The following is a 21018-nucleotide window of genomic DNA, read 5'->3' on the forward strand; positions in this document are numbered from 1 at the left end:
GGATTACGCGTGGCGTCTCCCCAAATGAGGCTCGGGTACAAAGTCACTTTGGGGTTGTCAGACCTGAGTGTTTACTTTTGAGAATCGGGATCACCTTGTTTTGAGCTGTATTTGTTTTGCCGAATGAAACATTAACTTGTTCCCCTGAACTTTCATCACCAGGACTTTTCATGCAGTCAGTAGAGACGACGGCGACGGTGAGGATTCCCAATCAACACATGCTGGTAAAATGGTCACCTTATGTTTGTGTGTAGTGATGGTAATTATCCCTAAAGAGGATGTGGTTTAACAAGGAGCCCTATGCAGTACATTACCCCAGCGACACAGGTCCTTGCAGCAGCACCGACACTATTAATAAAACGCCGGAAAACAAATGGCCCTCGCTCCATCTTTGTCAGGCAGCAGAGTCCCGGCAAACAAAATGGCATTTCACTTCATAATTGCTTGACCCTTCATTCTGAGGGTTGCGTTTGGAGCAACGCCATGCAAATAATGAGTCGGCAGTAACTCTTATTTTAGATCAGAGGTTTTGTGGCCCCTTACTTAACATCAAAGTATTTATTTCATTTATTATTTATTTATTTCATTTATTGCGGACCATTACAGGTGAATTTCCACAAAGGAGGATTCCATATTTATAAATGGAATATTTTCATAGAACATAAAAAACTTGTTTACAACCTTGTAAATACGGTGTTTAACATTATTAGAGCCCTCTAGACGTGAAATAATACCCCTATAGTCACCTTTACACTCCTATTACCCAATATTGTAGATATAATAACAGAAAATACTGTATAATACAGAGTCACGCAAGTTAGCATTGGGAGAGTTAATTGTTATTGTTCTTTGTTTACTTCCTTAGAGCATAGAACACCTGTTTACGACCTTCTAAATATGTTTTTTAACATTATTAGAGCCCTCTAGACATGAAATAACACCTTTACACTCCTATTACACAATATAGTTGATCTAATAACAGAAAATAAGACATAATACAGAGTCACACATGTTAGCAATGGGAGAGTTCCCTTTTATTGTTCTTTTTTTTTGTACTCTTAGAGCATAGACAGCCTGTTCACTGCCCTCTAAAAATGTTTTTTAACATTAGAGCCTAGGCATGAAATAACACCCTTTACACATCTAATAACAGAAAATAAGACATAATACAGAGTCACACATTATAGTATTGGGACAGTTAACTGTTATTGTTCTTTGTTTACTTCCTTAGAGCATATAAAAACCTGTTCATGACCTTCTAAATATTCTTTTTAATATTATTGCCCTCTCGACATGAAATAACACTCTTATAATCACATTTACACTCCTATTACCCAATATAGTACATCTAATAACAGAAAAAAATAAATAAAAAATAGTCACATATGTTATTGTTTACTTCATTAGAGCATAGAAAAACCTTTGTACAATCTTCTAAATATGGTTTTTAACATTATTAAATTCGTCTAGACATTAAATAGCACCACTGTAGTCACTTTTCCACTCCTATTACCCAATAGAGTAGATGTAATAACAGAAAATAAGAAATAAATAAGACAATGAACAGAATAAGAATTTCATTGCATAGTATAACTGCCTGTTTTACTATGCATATGACAATAAAACTCTTGAATCTTGAATAATACAGTCACATATGTTAGCATTGGTGAATATCCCAATATGCAGAGCCAGACACAATCCAGGTCAAAAATACAATCTTTAATTTAGTGGAGCAGGAACCAAGTAACAAAGGAATTACAAAAAGTCCAGAATCCAAACTGAGGTAGAACGATGCAACTAAGGTAGTAAAACAAAAAGGCACCATCGAAAAAGGCAAAACTCACAGATGAGCAGACAGCGTCCCAGGAGGCAAGGAGCACGTGGAACAGACTTTAAATAAACACAGCAGTCTTAAGGTCAAGAGCACAGCAGCAAACCAGCCATGTGGCTTAAGAGCTCTTGATGACAAAGTGGCTACAGGTGTGCCTCATGGCACCGCCCACTCAGGGGGTGAAGGGATCTACAAGGAAGCACAACAGAGGTCAAAAGGTGACAACACCAAAATGAAACAGAACCCTAACAGGGAGAGTTAATTGTTATTGTTTACTTCATTAGAGCATAGGAAAACCTCTTTACAACCTTCCAAATATGGTTTTTAACATTATCAGAGCCCTCTAGACATGAAATAACACCCCTGTAGTCATCTTACATTCCTAGAACCCAGTATAGTAGACATAGTAAGAGAAAATAAGACATAATATATACTCACACATGTTAGCATTGGGACAGTTAATCGTTATTGTTTGTTTTTTTACTTCCTTAGAGCATAGAAAAAAACTGTTTACAACCTTATAAATATGTTTTTTAACATAAGAGCCCCCTAGACATGAAATAACACCCCTATAGTCACTTTACACTCCTATTACCCAATATAGTAGACATAGTAAGCGAAAATAAGACATAATATAGACTCACACATTGGGACAGTTAATTGTTATTGTTCTTTTTTTTACTTCCTCAGAGCATAGAAAAAAACTGTTTACAACCTTATAAATATGTTGTTGTTTTTTTTAACATAAGAGCCCTCTAGACATGAAATAACACCCCTATAGTCACTTTACACTCCCATTACCCAATATAGTAGATATAGTAAGCGAAAATAAGACATAATATAGACTCACACATGTTAGCATTGGGAGAGTTCCTTGTTGTTCTTGGTTCTTTTTGTACTTCCTGTTCTGTACAGTACTTCCTGCGGTAGCTATTGTCTCACAAATGTGAGATTACCAACACCTAATAACCAGTGTAGAATACTACATATGATCGCAATGTCTTTGAATGTGTCTTCTGAATGCCTGATATTTGTATTTTACTTCATTCAGTCATTTTTATGCTTTGAAATGCTTGAAATAGGCAAAAATTAGGTACAATTGACTTAAGTATTGTTGGGTATAGAGTCTCGAGCATCATGATGGTGGTGCGCTGTAAGGATTCTTACGGTATGTGTAGTAATGCTTAAGATGTTATTGTGGCATTACAGCAGTTTAACATTGTTAGCTATGATGTGTGAAAGTGATGCTTGTAGCCCTACGCGGGTATGCCAGGCACACTTTCCCTCTCTTTTTCAGTGATTGATCAAGCTGCAAACAAGCCACTTCATCCCCGACTTGGCTGCCAGCGAGTATGAATGATGAAATTCAAGATGACGAGCAGCAGTCAATGAGTTATTTTTTTAGTTGAGGCCACTCATGGTGCAAGACCATCAATCTGCAGCCACTTGCTTGAATGACTCGTGTTCTTTCTTTTTTATTATCAACATTTAATTGGTCTCTGCCATAACAGCCAGTGGAAAGACGTCAGGAGAAGTAAGGACGAACCCCGAGCACAGGATTCAGTAGATTTGCACACTCTAATAAGAGCCAATACATATATATTTTTTCCATATACTTATAATAGCGTTAATATATTACATGTATTATTGTGGTTGTGTTGCCACCATTTGCTCCTCGTTTAAGTAACTAAGCTGGCCAAAATGTTCTAATTATTAGAATATTGTAGTTATTATGTACTGGGATATTGTGATTGTATTTGTGAACTCTTTAATTGCTGTAATACATGATTTAAATATGTTTTATTATAATAATGTATATTATTATTTTTAAAAATCTAATGAAAAATAAAGGTTGAAAATACTGAGATACTTGTACAATAATGTAATATTTTATTTTGAATCTATATATCATTTTTAAGTCATTTTTACGTCAATCAAATATTTGTTATTATTGTGCTTGTGTTTCTACAATTTTTCAGGTAGCTAAGTAAGGCACCCAAAATATGTGTTATTTTGAATAAGCTGATAAATTATGTTGCATTTTTATTGATTTTTAAATAGAATTTGTAGTGTAATCATATGTGATTTCTGCACGTTGTACTATTGTGTCTGTATTTCTACCATCATAGCTAACGTCAACAAAATATTCGTTGTTATTAACATACTTCGGTCATAATGTAATAGTATTAGTGTATTTTTATTTCAGTTATTTCATGTGTTGTTATTATATATAATCCAAATAGTGGTGCTGTTTTCATGCAGGTATCCTTTTCATTGGATCCCAGTGGGTGTGCTGCAGGCTGCACCTAATGTTGTGGCTAATGAGAGTAGAGATGTTTGAATTTGGAAATCGAACTGAGTGTAATGATTTCGTCCTATTAAAGTGTGTGCGTGTGTGTGTGTGCGTGTGCGTGTGTGTGTGTGTGTGTAGGGGGCGTTCCCACTGCAGCGGAAACTGTGTCACCTTCAGTGTGTTCCACCTGTGCCATTGGTCGTCTCTGTCCTCAGCAGCAGCAGCAGCCGAAGGTAAAGCGTTGTCTCGTAGAAGAGCGCACATAAAGTGACATTTTAAACATGCTGTCCTTTCGATTTCCGACACGCGTGTTTGTGACGTCACAGGCCAGGGTTGCAGATTATGGGGATTATGTTGTCGGGGTGGGTGGGTGGGTGGGTGGGGGGGATTTGGATTAGTGGTCCCTCGTAAATAACGTAGCATAATAGCACAAGTATCATAACAAAGTGGAACAAAATAAGAGTTCCTGTAAAGAGCAGGTAAGGAGGAGATTCATTACTGTCATATATTTGCAGTTTTCTGTGAACGGCGATATCTCCATTTACACGTGGACTGTAGTGCCGTCTTTTGCACGCTACTACAGTTTTCTGTAGTCCTTTTATTAGGAACATCTTAACATATCCATGTCATGTGTGTAGTAGATGTAAATACAGTAGGTAGGTATTCATAGCTCCTAATATATCACGCATACAAATGAAAGTATTACCCCAATTTATACAACCTAGAAATCATACAAAAAAAATACAGCAGCATAATTCTCTTGGTGTATTAATTTAAAGCACGACTTAAAGTGTAATATGTTATATTTACATATAAGGAGAGCTTCAAAATGCAAAAAGAAGAAATTGCAGCGAGACAAAAAATGTTTAGAGGAAGCAATTTACTGCAAACAAGCATTAAAGCAAAATAGGCTGTTCATCAGCTGATCAAAAGTTTAAGAGCACAGCCTTTAAAAGCCCAAATGTTGTGCGTAAATGTGGATTGAATGTGATTTAGTGTCAGGTATTCACACCATCATGATCTCTCGATGGCAAAGTCAAAAACTCTTTCTCTCTTAGAACGCGGTGGGATTGTTGAGCTGCATAAGCAAGGCCTCTCGCAGTGTGCCATTGCTGCTGAGGTTGGACGCAGTAAGACAGTCATTTGAAACGTCTTCAAACATCCTGAGGGTTATGGAACACAAAAGTCAAGTGGTAGACACAAAAAATTGTCACCGGCCCTGAGCCGGAGGATCCCATTGGCTGTCCATCAAGACATGGGACCATCCTCGGCCCAAATGAAGGTTGTTATTGGTGCCGAGTGCAGTGCAATAACCATCAGATGCCATCTGCCAGAAAAGGCTTTTAAGAAGAAAAGAGGTCTCCTTCAACGCCACAAAATTGCACATTTTGGAATTTGCAGGAGAGCACCAAACATGGGACATTGAAAGGTGGAAGAAAGTTTTATTCTCTGATGAGAAAAAATGTAACCTTGACGGTCCTGATGGCTTCCAACGTTACTGGCATGACAAGGAGATCCCACCTGAGATGTTTTCCACACGGCACAGTGGAGGGGCACCATCATGACCCTTCAATGGAACAATGGAGCTTCAGGTTGTGCAGGGGCGTCAAACAGCAGCTGGCTATGTGGAGATGTTGCAGGGGGCATCCCTCATGACTGAAGACCCTCGTCTGTGTGGTCATGACTGGCTTTTTCAACAGGACAACGCTGCACTTCACAATGCCCGCCTGACAAAGGACTTCTTCCGGAGGAATTAGCTCACTCTTTTGGACCATCCTGCATGTTCCCCTGATATGAATACATTGGAGAACATTTGGGGACGGATGGCAGGGGAAGTTTACAAAAATGGACATCAATTCCAGACAGTGGATGCCCTCCATGAAGCCATCTTCACCACCTGGAGCAACATTCCCACTAGCCTCCTGGAAACACTGGCATCAAGCATGCCCAAACCCATTTTTCATCTGATTAACAAGAATGGCACAGCTGCTCATTACTCACTCCTTTTTTCAACGTGTTATTTCTGTTTTTGGGAGAGTTTCTATTTTTGTTTAGCTGTGGTCTTAAACTTTTGATCAGCTGATGAACAGCCTATTTCACTGCAATGCTTGTTTGCAATAAACTGCTTCCTGAAATTTTTATTTGCCTCACTCCCATTTCTTCTTTTTGCATTTTGAAGATCTACTTAGAACCTCCTTAAGATCCAACAGTGCAAAATGTGCATTCTTGCAATTTGTCAACTGGTCTTAATATCTTCATGTGAAGGTATGATGTGTTCAAACTATACTTTTCTTCTAAAGCTAAAAAAGGGCATTCATTCTAATGCTTGACAATTATAAGTTTCAAACAGTTACTGAAATAAGTAACATTTTGTTCATGTATTTATTAATATTGTATTAGTATCTTATTTGCATTTTTTCCATTATATTTGAACTATTTTTCTGATTTAATCCTCAATACAGAAAATGTTACCTTATATAACTGTTGTAAAATATTTGGTTATTTTATCTTTTTTTTTTAGTTTGTATGTACTTATTAAAGCTTTTTGGAAAAAATAAAATCGGGTTGTCGTTTAAACTTATTGGTTGGAAAACGTGGCACCCATGCAAATAGCCAAATACTGTTACTTTCACTTTCACTTTTATTTTTAACATTTGACTTGGTTTATATGATGAACCAAATACATTTGAAGTTATGTTATATTATTTAACTTTCTGGTGCACTCATTTATCCATCCCTCCATCCATTATCTTCACTAGGGTCATGGGGGTATGCTGGAGCCTATCCCAGCTGATTTTGGGCGAGAGGCGGGGTACACCCTGGACTGGTTGCCAGCCAATCGCAGGGCATGCACTCAATAAATGAAGAAATTATTATATTTATTTTTTTTAATATAATATGGTTTTATTATATTTAAAAAAAATATTATTATTAAATTTGTACTATATATAATATTTATTTGGAATATTTGTAAAATTTTTGGATTATTGATTTTAATTGGTTGGTGGGAAGACGTTGAAATAAACAAATATGGTCACTTGAGATTGTTTGTGCAGTAAAACAGTGACCTGACTCCCAGACTGGCACCTTGTTTGTCCATGAATGATTGCCAGTGTAAAAACAAAGATTAAAAGCCTTTTGCTAATCATTTCACATTTCTTCTACCTCAGCCATGAGTCAGTTTCGGGCGCTGGCATGTGTCCTGAGGGTCGGAGGACGTCTGTGGTGGCAAGGGTGTGGAGGGTGTGGAGGGACCCTGTCCCAGTGCAGGCCTCATCCCAGGAGAGGTTGCTCCTCTGAGGCTACACCAGTGAGCTGGAGCTCCAGCTATGTGGAGGAGATGTACTTTGCTTGGTTGGAGGATCATAAAAATGTGCATGAGGTAACAGTGTCTTCAAATACCCACGTCTGCACAGCCAGCATCCGTTACACTTGTACTTGTGCGTCTGTGTGCCGCCGCTGTGTTCCAGTCGTGGGACGCCTTCTTCCGGAACACGCAGGGAACATCCAGTCCGCCTGCAGAGGAGGTTGCAGGGCGACCCTCCGCCATCCTCCAGGGTCGAGTCCTGTCCCATTCGCCCGACACGACGCGCAAAGTGGTGGAAGACCACCTGGCTGTGCACACGCTCATCAGAGCATACCAGGTAGTCACACACACTGCATCTACACTACAAATCATCGTCAGCCATGTTTTTGCCCCCTCTTGTAGATTCGTGGTCATCATGTGGCCCAATTAGATCCTCTGGGCATCCTGGATGCTGACCTGGACTCCTTCGTTCCCTCTGATCTCATCACCACCATTGATAAATTAGGTACTGTAAGCCTCCCACCCAAAGCGTTCATCATCCACCTGCAGCGGGTCTTGAACCTGCAACCATCCGCTCCTCACAGCTAAGCCACCACAGTCCTTCTCGCATTTTCTGTCTGTTTATGGTCACAGCATTTCATCACATGATGCATTGTGACAAGGTGGATAGCTGCCTAATGAAAGCTAATGAGGCCTTTTACATGGTCAGCTGATACATGAAGTCTATTCCTGGCCCCTTTTGTCTTTTAATTTGATTTGCACCTGTCTCCTCTTATGTTGCTACTGAGCTTTGAGTTTCAGCAGGTAGCTTTGTCTGTGGGGACGCTCACATCGTACCATGTACACTACAGTAGATTCTGGCCATCCACATTTCATCCTATTTATTCATTTCCAGAAAAATCTTGATAAAAGCACAAAATAGGTGCAGCATGTGTGAGCTCCTTTTCAATTCCTTTTCAAAAGGAAAACAAGAGTAAAACATTCCATAAACAAGGTGGACATGTTGAACAAAATAACATTTTTTTGCAACGGAAAACACAATATTTCTTTCAGTTTTCAAGCTGTTTTATCGGGAGTTCATATTCACGCAGTATCAGCTGAAAAAGAATCAGTTAAAAAGAATCAAGTATCGCCACAAATAGGTCAGTCTTCCGTGAATTAATCCTACATTACTTTTCTTCAAAATGCTGTTCAAGTCTTTGTCTTATCTGCTTTATCTCTGCCTTTTAAGTGTGGTGAATTTTAAATCTATTTTCTTAAAAAAAAAAAAAAGGTTTAGTTTAATTGCATTGAATTATTTAATCTTAATATTTGTAGTTTTTATTAAGTATAATAATTATTCATTAATTAAATTAAATTATCTAATATTAAGACTTTTATTAAATGTAATAATTATCAAATTAAATTAAATTATTTAATTGAATTGATTTTAATTTAATTTAAATTAAAATGGAAGTTTATTTTTTAATTACTGGTAATTTTACTTTTTAATAATTTAATTAAATAATTGACTCAAATTGAATTGAATTGAATTGATCAAATCAATGGATCTAATCAAGGATGTTTATTGCTAGTAGTATATACTTTTATATATAAGAGCTCTGAAAAGCTCTTTATTATATTTGTCAAGACTGCCATTATGCCGTTTTATAATAATATATATAATATAATAATATACAATAATATTTTATTATATATATATGTATATATATATATATTATTATTTTTTTTTTTCTTAGTTTTTGTTTGGTAAAGCGTCTGTGAAAATTGTCTTTACAAGCCAGTGTTTTTTTCCCGATGATATCATACCAGGGTTCTACGGTCTTGGTGAGTCTGACCTGGACAGACGCTTCCGACTTCCTCACACCACCTTCATCGGAGGGGGAGAGACGACTCTTCCTCTCAGAGAGGTCATACGCAGACTGGAGGTACTCTTCTTTCTTTCCCATAATTGCAAGGACGCCATCAAGCGTTTCCTTTCCCTCCCAGGCATCCTACTGCGGTCACGTGGGCGTTGAATTCATGTTCATCAACAACGTGGCCCAGTGTCAGTGGATTCGTCAGAAGTTCGAGACCCCGGGAATTATGCGGTTCACCGACACTGAGAAGAGGACGCTGCTAGCTCGCCTCATCAGATCAACACGGTCAGCACTAAATGAAGACTCGTTCGTAAAGACGCAGCTGATGAGTCACGTTGCAGTGGCGGCACAATACCACCCTTTTTAGTCATAGATCAAATTAGGGGCTTGAACTCTGCAGTGATTCTTCATATGAGCTCATTTTTACTTTTGATAAACGAGCTCCAAAGTCACTGCTGTGCTTTCTTTCGTATTTTTCACAATTCATAAGTCATGCTGTTTCATGCTTGAATGTGGCCTATTATTAGTCCAGAAATACGCAGCAGCAAATGTGTCAAGTAATTAATAGGGGTGTCACAAGATATTGCAACATTAAAAGGTGACAAGATTTCTCGTTCACAAAAAAAATGTCTCGCAGGCATCGGCCTGGGACGATTAAAATGAACTGACAATTAAATAAGTTTTGTCGGCCTCATGCAACATGTGCATGCATGTCTCGCCTCCAAACAGGCAGGAAGAGGGTTCACTCTGATTGTTCCATAGAACAACAGCATGAACGGACTGAGCCCTTATGTCAGTCATACAGTCTCTTTGTCTTGGTGGGTGGGGCCGCTAGCATACACACAGAGTGCAGAGGAGTGTAGCCTCGTGAGGACCAATGCAAGGTAACATAGACATTAAATTAGTAGACTGCAATAGTGTGGTGTGAAAAAGTGTTCTTTTTTTTTGCATGTTTGTCAAACATAAATGTTTCAGATCATCAAACAAATTTAAATATTAGTCAATGACAACATTACTAAAACAAAATGCAGTTTTTATATGAAACTTTTTATTTTTAAGGGAGAAAAAAAAATCCAAACCTACATGGTCCTGTGTGAAAAAATGATTGCCCCCTAAACCTAATAACTGGTTGGGCCACCCTTAGCAGCAACAACTGCAATCAAGTGTTTTCGATAACTTGCAATGAATCTGTGGAGGAATTTTGGCCCAATCATCTTTGCAGAATTGTTGTAATTCAGCCACATTGGAGGGTTTTCCAGCATGAAGCACCTTTTTAAGGTCATGCCACAGCATCTCAATAGGATTCAGGTCAGGACTTTGACTAGGACAGGCCAAAGTCTTCATTTTGTTTTTCTTCAGACATTCAGAGGTGGACTTGCTGGTATGTTTTGGATCATTGTCCTGCTGCAGAACCCAAGTTGGTTTCAGCTTGAGGTCACCAACAGATGGCCGGACATTCTCCTTCAGGATTTTTTGGTAGACAGCAGAATTCATGGTTCCATTTATCACAGCAAGTCTTCTAGGTCCTGAAGCAGCAAAACAGCCCCAGACCATCACACTACCACCACCATATTTTACTGTTGCTATGATGTTCTTTTTCTGAAATGCAGCGTTAATTTTACATCAGATAGAATAGAACACACACCTTCCAAAACATTCAACTTTTGTCTCGTCAGATCACAGAGTATTTTCCCAAAGGTCTTGGGATGTTTTCTGGCAAAATAGAGACAAGTATGGAAGCGCTCTCATAGGTGGAAACTTGCCTGTTGTGGCATCTGAGATCCACGGAGAAAACGGATGAAGAGGAAGTGACACTCTGTCCTGTGAGCCTTTCTCCTTACCTGTAGAGACAAGCCTAAATGTACTTTTCGTTCAGCAGTGGTTTTGGTCTTGAAACTCTGCCTATAGGCTGTTTTTGCCCAGTGTCTTTCTTATGGTGGAGTCATGAACACTGACCTTAACTGAGGCAAGTGAGGCCTGTAGTTCCTTGGATGTTGTTGTGGGGTCTTTTGTGACCTCTTGGATGAGTTGTCACTGCGCTCTTGGGGTCATTTTGGTTGGCCGGCCACTCCTGGCAAGGTTCACCACTGTTCCATGTTTTCGCCATTTGTGGATAATGGCTCTCACTGTGGTTCGCTGGAGTCCCAAAGCTTTAGAAATGGCTTCATAACCTTTTCCACACTGATAGATCTCAATTCCTCACAGTTAAGTTATGTTTTAACGGGGGGGCAATCACTTTTTCACACAGTGCCATTTAGGTTTGGATTTTATTTTCTCCCTTAATAATAAAAGTTTCATTTAAAAACTGCATTTTGCTTCATCACCACATCTTCTCCCAATCTCACCCCCGTGGAACGGCTAGGGTCTTTCCCAAGATCGGGGATCATGTTGCAAACATATTTTGTTTTCAGGTCACATGCCACCCAGAACTTTATCCCAAACTTGTCTGGTTTTGTTTCAATGTACTGCAAGAAACAGCAGCGAGTCTTTGTTGGAAGCAGCTGTTCATCTATGGTGACGTGCCTTCCTGGATTGTATGACCAAATGCAGTTTGCAACAAAGGAACTCCAAACGTTGGACATTGCGGCAAATCTGTCAGAAATATTTTATTTTTCAAACAGTAAAATTGTAAAACAACACGCTCTAATAAAATGTGCAAACCCTCCCAATTCTCATGCAAAAAGATACTTTACATTCCAACAAAGCTTTCTCTTCTGAAAATGTTACTTTGTGTTGAACTGAAACACAAGTCTTTGAAAGCATTCCACAGTTGCCACACCTTCCCCCTCAGTTTCAGCCACATTCCGCCTGCACGCAAAACTGACTGGTGAGGACTATCAACTTGTTAATCCAAATGCACAGGGCCATTTTGGCCCCTCTCTGGTATTTCTAGGGCGGGAGGCCAAATTGGCCCATTCTTGGTACTCCTAGTGTTAAAGGCTGGACAGGACAGGGAAAAACAACGTATTTTGAGCGCCCCCTTGTGCTGTATTTGTCAGAAAAATAATAACACAGGCAACACAGTCGGGGCGCATGTTTTGGCAAATTTTAACCCTGTTGTGTGCAACGGGTCAAGAGTAGAAGAGCGGAATATTGTAATTGTTTCACATGACTGTATTTCTTCCTAGGTTTGAGGACTTCCTGGCCAGGAAGTGGTCATCAGAGAAACGTTTTGGTCTCGAAGGCTGTGAAGTCCTCATCCCAGCTCTTAAAACCATCATTGACGTCTCCAGCACTGCCGGCATCGACAGCGTGATCATGGGGATGCCACATCGGTAACGTGCACTCTATCTTCTGTTACCACTCATCGACGTTACTTACTATTCTTCCTTCCAGGGGTCGACTTAACGTCTTAGCCAACGTGATCAGGAAGGACTTGGACCAGATCTTCTGTCAGTTTGACCCCAAATTAGAGGCTGCTGATGAAGTGAGGAAGCTCGGTAGATGTTGCGTCTCATTTGGAGACACTTTTATGTGAGCGTTTTTATTGCCCGCAGGGTTCAGGGGACGTGAAATACCACCTGGGAATGTACCATGAGAGAATAAACCGCGGGACAGAGAAGAACATCACGCTGTCCCTCATGGCCAACCCGTCCCACTTAGAGGCGGTGGATCCAGTGGTCCAGGGAAAGGCCAAAGCTGAGCAGTTCTACAGGGGCGACACGCTGGGGAAAAAGGTCATCATGATAGTAAAAAACACAAAAGATGTTTTCATTTGTGTTATTGAGTCACGAATGTGTTTTTTTTAGGTGATGTCCATTCTGATGCACGGCGATGCTGCTTTCGCTGGGCAAGGTGTTGTGTACGAAACATTCCACCTAAGTGAGCTCCCCTCGTACACCACACATGGTACCATCCATGTGGTGGTCAACAATCAGGTGACAGGGTTCCACTCTTTTCCATTCCGAGAAAGTAAGTTATGGTTTCCTCATGTGTGTGCGGAAATATTTGATAATGCATTTAGTTTTTCATATGGTCACGAAAAGCACATCTCCATTTGTTTTTTAATAAATAAGAATGCAATGATAATATAATTAATAATAATAAAATAATATTAAAATTAAATTAAATAAATTCAAGATTCAAGATTCAAGAGAGTTTTATTGTTCGACGGCGCTGGCCCAACTCTCTCGAAACTCACAGCTAGCACTGAGCCTAGCTCTCCTGCTCGGGACGCCCACTGTCACTTCCCGTCACTTCCTGATGAACTAAAGCTGTAATGACACTCTGCCGTATAAAAAGTAAAATATTAAAACAAGCGTAAGACATTACTAGCACAGCTTTGTTCTGTGGGTCGTGGATATATTCTATCAGTTATTATTAAGCCTCTAGCTTCCTTTTAGTAAGTAAAAACCTTGGCTATGATTGCACTACATTGTCATGTAGACCTACAAAGTACACTTGGAAGAACACAAGGTGAATAAATGTATTGAAACTGATGTGAAACTGATGAGGGGTAGGATTAAATAAGCTTTGCTTCTTCCTACTCCTTTTTGGACATGCAAAATTGTGTATTGTACTATGTGATGTGCTACTGTTTGACTCATGCATGTTCAGGATGAATTAAAACCATGAACCATGATAATAACAAGCCTAGTCGTGCTGTACAACTTTTATCCGCAGTCCGCAGTGCCCTCTACTGGTCAACATTATGATTATTATTTTTTTCCCTTTTTTTTTCTTTTTTTTCCTCTACTGGTCAACATTATTATTATTATTTTTTTCCCTTTTTTTTTTCCTCTAATGGTCAACATTCAAACTGGACACCAACCTGTCTATAGAGGCCACCTGTCTATAGCGGCCGCTTTTGCAGACGCCCTCTAGTGGCCGCTATAGACAAGTTTGACTGTATATATATAAGAAATATTATTCAAATATAAACTGACATTTATAGCCCAAACTCCTATCTCCATTTTATAAAACACATTTTTAACAAATAAATGCCATTAAAAATTTCCCCTGGTTGTTCATAAAACACTCAAATGAATTACAGATTGGAGATACATGCTTTTCATAGCACAACAGGGATCTGAGATTTTCTGATATCAATGCCATATAAATGTATACTGTATTTGCGGAGATACACGCTTTTCATCAGACATCCAATTGGACATTTTGTGCTAGTCTGTGTTGTTCCGTTCACAGATCGGCTTCACGACAGACCCGCGGGTTGCTCGCTCATCTCCTTACCCGACTGATGTTGCCCGAGTGGTCAATGCTCCCATTTTCCACGTTAATGCCGATAACCCCGAGGCCGTCGTGTACGTGTGTCGCGTGGCCGCAGAATGGAGGAACATCTTCAACAAGGACGTCGTCATTGACCTGGTCACTACCTGGAATTCATACTTATTTCAATCCTAACAGCAGGAGGTATAGGACCATACTTTGCTTTAATTAAAGACACCTTACATGTTTTTTTTCCCAGGTTTGTTACAGGCGCTTTGGCCACAATGAAATGGATGAGCCCATGTTCACTCAGCCGCTGATGTATAAACAGATCCGCCGGCAGGAACACGTGCTAAAAAAGTACTCCGACAAGCTCATTGCCGAGGGAGTGGTCACGCTGCAGGAATTTGAGGTGACTATCCACGACATAGACAAAATTATTGGGACAGGAAGAGACTTGGTACTTAAAAGACCAGTTTCCAGGATTTAGGAGTGTGTCAAGAAGGGGCCTTCCCATGACTGACAAAAGCATATATATATATATATATATATGTCCACAATGTCTTGATAAGATAAATAATCCACACAGGTATCATGTCATTATAGTTGCACATTACTTACAGACACAGAATCTCCAAAGGAGAAGCATATTCCATCACAAAAAGCATCCGCTGTACTCTGTATCGTTCAATTTGTGTGCCTAACTCTGTCACAAGCTCAGCTCAATGAATGATTGCGGCGACAAGGTGTCGCCAAAAAAACAACCACCCCACTTTAACTTTTTGGGATGTTGCCCGTCATCCACAATCCTCAGGTTGTCAGGCTCCCGAAAGGTAACGCTACATATTGGAGCTGCCGCCACTGCTGCTGTGTTTTGTTTTTGTTAGGTGTAGCGTTCCTTTCTATGTTGCTATGTGAAATCAATGCACCCAGGAAGGAAGTTCCGCTAATGCTTGGCCAATGGCCAAAATATAGCAAAATACTGTAAGTATGACATGTTATCATGAATGTATCTGTTACTACATGCTCACAGCATGGATAGAAAACCATAAAACCTTGTTGGAGGTTTTTGGAGGTGTTTTAATAGCGGGCTTTCTAGGCGGAATAGGTGTGTCCCATTACGTGCATTAATTACCTGCCTCTTTTCTCTTTTTAGCTGTTTTTATATCTTTAGAGCACACAAAAGGGAAAGACGTACTGTATGTTCAAGCATTATGGATGATGGGCAAAATTCCAAAAAAAGTGCACTTTTCCTTTAAAGGGATCACATATTCAGTTTTTTATAATGATATATATATATATATATATATATATATATATATATATATATATATATGCATTTATTTATTTGTATTTTTTTTATATAAGCCAGAAGTTGCAACCTGACTGTAAGTCGCAGGACCAGCCTATGAAAAAAAGCAGGATTTATGGTCTAGAAAATGCAGCAATAGTCTCACATTTTATACTACAGTAGAAGTGTATCATTCAGTGCAATCACTTCATCCAAAACAGCACCTTAATTCAATTGCAATAACCATTCATACATACAGCATTGCCTGTGTGCATGGTGTTTGATGGACGTTGCTTTCATTGACGACGCCTGCAATATGGACAGTAGCAAATAGCCTTTTCATAATGCAGCCAGGCTGAGCTATTACTGACGGGTTAGACCATTTCTCACCGCTGCCTTTTCCCTCTCATTCGCCATTTCTTTGTAATCTGCTTTTTGAAAATAATATATATACTGTATATATATTTATTTTATATATATATATAAAATATATACAGTATATAAATATTTTGTGGGGCGCGGTGCTCTGCTGGGTGCTTGGGCGTTTGTCACCGTTGGTCTTTGTGCTTTGCTGGGCTTTTGTCTGCCTCTCCCGGGCTTGTCAGGGGTGTTGCTGCGGTGCGTGGGTGGGGCGCCGTTGTTTCTGGGGTTGGGGTGGTGGTCTAACTTCCGGTGGCTGGTCTCGCCTTCTCGGCTCTGGTGCTCGGCCTCCTCGCGGCTTGGCGGCGCGGCACTCCCTCTCTGGGGATTCGCTGCCCCTCGGGTGTCGGTTGGCGCGGTGTGGTGGGTTGCCTTGCTGCCCACCCGTTTGCCCGCCCAATTGTTCATTTGCTGGCTTTCCTCCTCGCCCGCTCCTTTCTCTGCCTTGCTGGTATTGTCGTGCTGTTGGGATGGGGGCGCGTGGGGTTTTCTTGCTCCGTAGTGGTCCGTGTTCTCTTCGGCTCAGGATCTGGGTTGTGGGTCTGGGACCCCAGGGCGCCTTACTCCGCTGCGCCTCGGGTCCCCTGCGCGGGGTGTCACAACGAGTCTTCCGACTTCCGGGTGTCGGGTGGGCGACCACTGTGTGTGTGTGTGTGTGCGTGCTTTTATTTATTTATTTATTTATTTATTTATTTATTTATTTATTTGTATCTATTTATTTATTTTATTTATTACCCTGTTTTTTTGTTTGTTTGTTTTTTTTAATGAGGGTACACGGGGGTTTGCTTCGTGGGGGCAGGTGCTGGGTGTTCCTCTGTCACTTGGGCCTCCATCGGGTGTGGGGGGGCGATGCCTCCTTCATCCCCGGGCGGGGCAAATCTGTTGAACCCGTAAGGGCGTTTAGATCAACAATACTATCTGCCCTAATGATAATAAATGATAATACAAATATTATAATATAAAATAAAGAACATATCATTTGTAGAATTTACAAAATAAGAGCGATAATGTCAAACAAACAGACGCCAGAGAGTTAGCATCGTGGTGGTCTTCATCTGCTCATGCAAACACTGTGGAAGACATACACAACAGCGGACAAGTGGTAGAAAATAACATGAAGGATTGAGAGGTCTGACTTTGTTGTTGGCAAAGGTTTTGTGGTGCAAATGTGTTACTCTTTTGAACACATATTGTTTTGAGAAGCAAAACGCTCAACTCAAGAGACCCCAGCAAGTAGCCGGAAATACTTTCGTCCACAACGAAAACCGACCAGAACTCGGCACACGGGATGAAGTGGGGGGGAAAGGCACCATTGATGTACTCCACCGCTGAACTATCCCAACCATCCTTCTAAGATCCAACAGTGCAAAATGTCAATTCTTGCAATTTGTCAACTGGTCCTGATCAGGAGTGTATATTAAAAAAAATATATTTATTTTTACATTTTATGATGTGATTTGCTTATTGATATTTTTTGCCTGCTCCTTTTCAGGTTTCTTGAACCGTGCAAATGTAACAGCATGATGTTCCTTAATGTGCCTCGTTAAGCATGTCTGATACAAATAAACGATAGCATAGCACAGCATAGCAGTATATTGTTGATGAGCATCACTGGTCAATGTGTGGTCGCAGGAGGAAGTGGCCAAATATGACAGGATATGCGAGGAAGCGTACACCAGCTCCAAGGATGAGAGGATCTCACACATCCGACACTGGCTGGACTCCCCCTGGCCAGGTACCAAACTCTCTCCCTTGTGATATTGATTATTTTTCTCTCATTCATTTGGATTTTCTCCTTGTAGATTTCTTCACAGCAGAAGGAGAACCTAAGACCATGAGTTGCCCCCCCACGGGACTGGATGAGGAGGTCATGCAACACATTGGCCAGACTGCCAGCTCAGTGCCTCTGGAAGATTTTACCATACACCCTGGTGAGTCTTTCTGCTTTCTCATGCACTCAAAATCATTATTCAAGTTTAAAAATAGCTAAGTCATGACTACTACTACTATTATTATTATTATTATTATTATTATTATTATTATTATTATTATTTCCAATAGGCGTGTACGGTATGAGGCCGATATGAGTCAAATAAATCTCATAACATAAAAATAGCTCAGAATAGCTGCAATGAGGCGAGATTACCCATACTGTGCAGGTGAGCAAATCAAGCGCTCCTTTTTTCTCCTGCCTGTGACGTTAACGTCTCCTGACCTCACTTGTAAACAAACATTCACTTTTAGACTTGCTAGCTGTACCAAATGCTCGCAGTGAGGGGGGAAAAAATATAGAGCACACAAAGAACCTTATCAGCCACCGGAAACGGCAGTGCCACGGCTTTTGAAAAGTGCAAAAGGTTTGCCAGAGACCTCCATGGCGTCACACCGGGTGCTCGGAGTGTGTGCCCGAATACAGTGCACCTTGCTGGGCCACGGCAGGTGGCTCCTCCCGCTCTGGTTTTCCTGATAGTAGTGATGTGGTAGTAATGTCATGATATTTGATCAGAACATGTAGCATGTAGTGCTATACCGCATGCGACAATGGTAGATAGTGGAAGATATAATCATAATAATAATAAAGGCATACAGTATATCAGAAGTCCAGGTCGGGCTCAGAGAAGTGGGGTGTTGAATGACAACACGGTATTTGTATGCAAAGTGGTGAATATATTACACAAGCCCCAATATTTACAGTACATACAATGTGCACATTCAAAAGACAGTGTCAAATGTCAGGACACCATATAGAAACCAGGTTGCTAACTCGCTTGCCAACTGTCCCACAGCCCACACAAAGGGCAAAAAGTTCAAAAATAGTCTAACTGGATGTGTGGCAGTGTAGGTCCCCTCCAGCGCAGATCAGGCTCGTGGACGTAACAGCTCTGCCTCCAGACCTTGCACCGTTCTTGAACGAAACTTGAATGGAACTCGAAACCTGGCCTTCATGAACAGGACCAAGCAATCAATATTCACCGAAAACAGCATCATATGATATTAACAATCTTCCATATTCATTATACATACATATTGACTATGACAATCAAAATTAGTTTATGTTTAATAATGACAAGAGTACTCTATAGAAAATTAGTGTAACACATTATTTTGTATGCAAATACTTTAAAAGGAGTTACCACTTCAGTACCTCTTGTATCAGTAATCTACGCAACATGAAAATACCTCTGGCGTTTAGACTGCACCCACATTCAATCTTATAGTTAAATATACTGTAAACACACACCTCATTTGTAGCTTTTGGCATAGCAATGGTTAACATCACACACCGACGTAAGCATGACTGAAGGCGTGCACACGACATGAATGGACGCGATGGAGCCGACGCCAGGACGCACAATATCCTGCTCACAAAACACTCACCAGTTCCTTGTCTCAACAGTGTTTGCACATCCAATCATGTCCCTCGTAACTCTCAGCACTTAAGACATAAGACTGCAATCACGCTCCCCAACCAGGAAGTACTGGTCTGGCTCTAAAACAGAAGTCTCACGTTCTTTGTAGTGAATGGCGTCATGTGCCACCCATGCGAAGTCTCGCGATGGGTGAGTACTTATTTTATATCAACAGTGATCATGACTATGAGCAGACTGTAGAGTGTATATATGAAATATGAAATATAGAATAATGTATAATAGAATATGAATAAAACCATGGGTGACAAAATGCTCCACAATGAGGGGAAAAAAACCCCATCGAGAACACAAAAAACATTATCAGCCACCTGAAACGCCAGCGCCGCGGCTTTTGAAAAGTGAAAAAGGTTTGCCAGAGACCGTATGGCGTCACACCGGGTGCTCGGAGCATGTGCACGAATACAGTGCACCTTGCTGGGCAACGCCAGGTGGCTCCTCTTGCGCTATACTCTGGTTCTCCTGATAGTAGTGATGTGGTAGTAGTGATGTCATGATATTTTATTAGGACAAATCAACAGGCACAGTTGGTCAAATCCTAATTTGTTGCAGTCCTTCTTACCTCCAGGTGTGCACAAACTACAGTAGACACAAACTAGATATACAAAATACCGTATCGCTCTTGAAAAGCAGAAAGTTATCGGTAGCGGTCTGACAAAAAAGATATCCTGCATCTCTAATTTCCAACTAAAGTCCCGTCCCCTTTGCGGTTTAGGTAAATAAAGACCCCGTGTTTGGGTGCTTTGGTTTTTGTTGAAAATGTTTGTAAAATTTTTGCCGCAGTTTTCATATTATTTGTTTTTTGTTGAACATTTTTGTAAAAGTTGTATCTTCTTTTTTTTCTTGGTTTTTGTAAGCCCCAGTTTAGGTATGATGCTGTTTCTGTTGAACATTTTCACCCAAATTTTGCCTTGGTTTTTGTACACTGTCTTGGTTTTCGTACGCCAAAGTCTTCATATCATTTGATTTTTGTTGAAAATGTTTGTAAAAATGTTATGCATTTTTTTTGTCTTGGTTTTTGTAAGCCCCAGTTTAGTTATGATTCAGTTTCCATGTAAAATCTTTGTCAAAATTTTGCCTCGGTTTTCAAAAACTGTCTTTGTTTTTGTATACCATTGTTTTCTGCGTCCTGATTGGCTGTAGACCATTGTCAATCACTCTCCTTCGTGCCGCCTTGCTGTGTCTCCTGTGTCATCGCTAGCCAGCTTGTAAATTAATCTTTGGTTTGAAGATTGCAGCAATATGTTTTAACAAGGATACAAAAACACTACAGCACAGCGGAACGGCGCCAGGACGAAAAGGCACGGTCACAGGAGTGAAATATGTGTGAGTGACTTAATATTTTCTCCTGTAGGTTGATCTTTAAAATTCAAACAAAGTTTTGAAGTATTTTAAGTGTTTAAACAAGAGAGAAATGTGAGAA

General features: G+C 40.2%; 1 protein-coding gene across 3 annotated transcripts in view; it reads left to right on the forward strand.

Annotated features, from left to right (window-relative positions):
• The first annotated feature begins 4263 nt into the window (after positions 1 to 4263).
• ogdhl (oxoglutarate dehydrogenase L) overlaps positions 4264 to 21018 on the forward strand; it is a 33772-nt gene continuing 17017 nt past the window's right edge. The window contains exons 1-14 of one of the 3 annotated variants that reach the window (XM_054798959.1): positions 4264 to 4357; positions 7295 to 7506; positions 7595 to 7768; positions 7834 to 7936; positions 9244 to 9359; positions 9421 to 9575; positions 12419 to 12565; positions 12627 to 12717; positions 12788 to 12967; positions 13040 to 13168; positions 14436 to 14615; positions 14716 to 14868; positions 17800 to 17902; positions 17970 to 18098. In XM_054798959.1, coding sequence (XP_054654934.1) covers positions 7297 to 7506; positions 7595 to 7768; positions 7834 to 7936; positions 9244 to 9359; positions 9421 to 9575; positions 12419 to 12565; positions 12627 to 12717; positions 12788 to 12967; positions 13040 to 13168; positions 14436 to 14615; positions 14716 to 14868; positions 17800 to 17902; positions 17970 to 18098 — 1870 coding nt within the window. In that variant the 5' untranslated portion in view covers positions 4264 to 4357; positions 7295 to 7296. Of the gene's footprint in view, positions 4358 to 4514; positions 4604 to 7294; positions 7507 to 7594; positions 7769 to 7833; positions 7937 to 9243; positions 9360 to 9420; positions 9576 to 12418; positions 12566 to 12626; positions 12718 to 12787; positions 12968 to 13039; positions 13169 to 14435; positions 14616 to 14715; positions 14869 to 17799; positions 17903 to 17969; positions 18099 to 21018 lie in introns of those variants that run through there. The other 2 variants (XM_054798961.1, XM_054798962.1) reach the window with 2 other exon arrangements.

This window comes from Dunckerocampus dactyliophorus, chromosome 14 (genome assembly GCF_027744805.1).
Source record: "Dunckerocampus dactyliophorus isolate RoL2022-P2 chromosome 14, RoL_Ddac_1.1, whole genome shotgun sequence".
NCBI lineage: Eukaryota > Metazoa > Chordata > Actinopteri > Syngnathiformes > Syngnathidae > Dunckerocampus > Dunckerocampus dactyliophorus.